At 36.1% G+C, this 3,156-nt stretch overlaps 1 protein-coding gene across 1 annotated transcript; it reads right to left on the bottom strand.

The window, feature by feature from the left end:
- Positions 1-2,376: 2,376 nt before the first annotated feature.
- Positions 2,377-2,907, bottom strand: LOC145104209 (uncharacterized). The gene has a single exon (XM_079041481.1). It carries the CDS (start codon positions 2,905-2,907, stop codon positions 2,377-2,379), a length of 531 nt encoding a protein of 176 aa, XP_078897607.1.
- Positions 2,908-3,156: the final 249 nt, after the last annotated feature.

The following is a 3,156-nucleotide window of genomic DNA, read 5'->3' on the forward strand; positions in this document are numbered from 1 at the left end:
ATTCTTTCTACCTGTTAGCCATATACTGTCTCCTTTGCGAGATTAACAATCCGACCTGGTACACAGTATATGCATCATTCTACTTCTCAATCCTTCTAAACTCTAGTTAGTCATATGTTTCACCCTCTGCGTGATTGGAAGAGATCCGACCTGGGTATACAACATATGCATTCTAAATCTAACTTCTCCCATAATAATTGTCTGCTCATCTAAAGTAAGGAGTATTTTGGAAGTCCTTGATTATTGGGGTATATCAGGAAGCGGGAAACACAATTTAGTACATTTAAAATTGAACATTTAAAAAGGGTTGTTTGTAGATCTCGCTGCTTAATTTAGGTGGACAACAATATCCTTGGTCGTCGTCAGATGAATGGTCCTTAGGAAAATTTATCTAGGAACATAGGATTTCAATGTCTTGTCACTGATAATATGTCCTAAACTTGTCATAGTCTTTCGTGTTTAAGTGGACCACAATACTGGCGATCGGCCAGATCTAGACATGAAGGTAGAGGTACTGATAAACGGATTAAGGCTGTCTAACAACTTTGATCCCAAATATTTTTGTTTTGTTAAATTTGTTCATAGTTTCCCTCTATGCACAAATTAAGGGGGAGAAAAAAAATCAGAAAAATTAAAAATCCAAAAATACTGTTATTTTTGTTTTACTTCTTTTTAGAAAAATCAAAAATCCAAAAATATTTTTGTTTCTGTTTTATTTTTTAGAAAATATAAAAAATCCAAAAAAATATTGTGTGCTAACTTTTCTTTTAGTTTTTATCTTTTAGTTTTATTTTGTCTTGAAAAGTGAATTCAAATTTAGATGAGACTCGTGGAGACTGTATCGAGATTTCATGAGCCAAGGCTTCATCTGTGATCATCGAATAATTCTCATTCGAAGGAACAAGAAATGAAGATTATTCTTTCAACATTCAAAACTTCAACCCTATAAGCAAGGTCAAGCTGTTCTTGAAGATTATGTGGCAGATTGCATTGAAGCCTCCTCAATCAATTTGCTGCTATCTATGTACTTGCTGAAGTGATCCAGAAGATTAGATCTCTCTGTTGTTCTCTCTGAAGATTCTCAAGCTGAAAGCGCTATCTTTCAAGAATCAGTACATTAAGCCTCCTCACCCAATGTGCGTTCAATGTCAAATCTTGAAGAAATACCCAACTGCTCAAGATAAAGTCCTTTATTGAAGATTCATCAAGTTCATCTTGATGTCGTGATGAAATTGAAGACAAAAAGTTGAAGCCAAGCTCCAAATGAGGATTGAAAAGAAAATCCAGCTACATTTTTAGGGGGAGTTTGTTGGGTCAATTAGAAAAGAAAGCTATAAACAAGGGGGAGATTGTTGGGTCTAAAATATTGGTTTATACTTTACTTTTCTAGGAAAATATATTTTTCAGTCTAGGACCATAAACAGCTTGGTGTTTACGGCTGTATGTGTGTTTACGGTTGTGTTTACGGCCGTAAACAGGTGTACGGCCGTGAGTTCACGGCCCTTGTCTCATATATATAGGGCGAGGAGTGCATGAGAGAGTAAGCGTGGAAGGAACTTAAGTGTGTGAAATCCAAGGTGTTCTAGAGAGAAACTAGAGAGAAGAATAGTGTGTGTGTGTGTGTGTGTGTGTGTGTGAATCTCTTGTAAGGAACTTCATTCATATCATCAATACATTAGATTCATATTATTCTTCTTCTCCTTCTCTTCTAATTTGATTTGGCATCATCCAATTGATTGGGATTCCGCACCATCAATTGGATCTGATTGATACACAAGCAGATTGGGGACTTATCAGTTGGATCTGATTGCGTAGAGAAAATGAAGACCTAAAATATGAAGGATATCAACTTAGGAAAGGTCTGAAACCTCTCAAAGCACAACTAGAAGCTAAAACAAATGATTTTCGAAAACTCCAGGAAGAATACAGTAATAAGTGTGCTAATTATAGATGTCTTCAGAAAGAACTTGCTGCTGTCATTGAGGAACTTGAAAAATGGAAAATACGTTTTGAAAAAGCCGATTTCAACTTTAAAAAATTCGATGTGTCAAGTGACAAAGTGGCAACAATGATTGAAAAACTAATGAAATGGAAGAACCAAAAGCAAGTAGGAACAGGATATGAGAGTGTCCTTCCTCCATTCAATCACACTTATACTGTTACTCCTTTGACTCAGGAAGAAATAAATAGAGAACCATTTATGGTGTATGGCAAACCTGTCGTGGTTGTGCCAGAAAGTGTTGAGATGAAAGATTCTAATGTTTCTACTTCATGTGCAGGTAAAGTAACGGAAGATGAGAACAAGGAGAAAACTATTGAACAAACCAATGTCTCCTTGAACTCTTAATCTGTTGCTTCTAACTCAGTTATTTCTGATCAACTTGCTATTGGTAAAGAATTCAACAACTTTTTATTCATCTCAGATCTTGTCACATAGATCTTTGCTGAACTCATTTCAGTGGTAAGAGTTGTGAAACGCTGCAACTGAGCCTCTAGGGTTTCTCCAAGGATATGATTGAACATGTTAAACTTCTGTCTTAACATATCTTGTCGGCTCTTTTTCATGTCTTCATTACCCTCGTAGACCTCGATAAGAGCTTCCCACAATGCTTTGGCTGAAGTGTACTCTCTGAATCCTTGTGCAATATCAGGAGATAATGCCATAGTTAAAGTAGCCAATGCTCTTTCCTGTTCTTCAACCTTTTCAAAATCTTCATCAGTATAGTCAGCATACAATTTATCAATTATCTGTCCATTTGCTAGAGTAGTAGTGATTCTGACTGGTCCTCTGAGAATGCTTCGCCAAACCTTGAAATCTTTCATCTTTATGTATTTTTCAATCCGGTACTTCCATTCTGGGAACCCTTCTGCAGATAATAAGTGTGGAATTCGAGTGGTTGTTCCCATAATTGAATCTAATTCCTAATGAATTGCTGGGTTTTGAGAATCCATTTTTGTTTTGCTTTTGGTTTTTGTTGTTGTTGTTTTTTTTTTAATTAAAAATGACTTGAAAGGAAAACAGACAAAATAGGAAATTTAGTGAGTTTACGGTTGGATGCCTTGACCGTAAACACTGTTTACGGTTGGGTTTATGGTTGGGTTTACGTTTGAGGTGTACAGTTGGAGTTTACGGTTGAGGTGTACGGTTAATGAAGA

Source organism: Lactuca virosa, chromosome 4 (assembly GCF_052849685.1).
Source record: "Lactuca virosa cultivar CGN04683 chromosome 4, Lactuca_virosa_CGN04683_v6, whole genome shotgun sequence".
Taxonomy (NCBI): Eukaryota; Viridiplantae; Streptophyta; class Magnoliopsida; order Asterales; family Asteraceae; genus Lactuca; species Lactuca virosa.

Bases quoted from the DNA above. Each gene is read 5' to 3' on its own strand.
- LOC145104209 (XM_079041481.1), bottom strand. From the start codon at position 2,907: ATGGGAACAACCACTCGAATTCCACACTTATTATCTGCAGAAGGGTTC.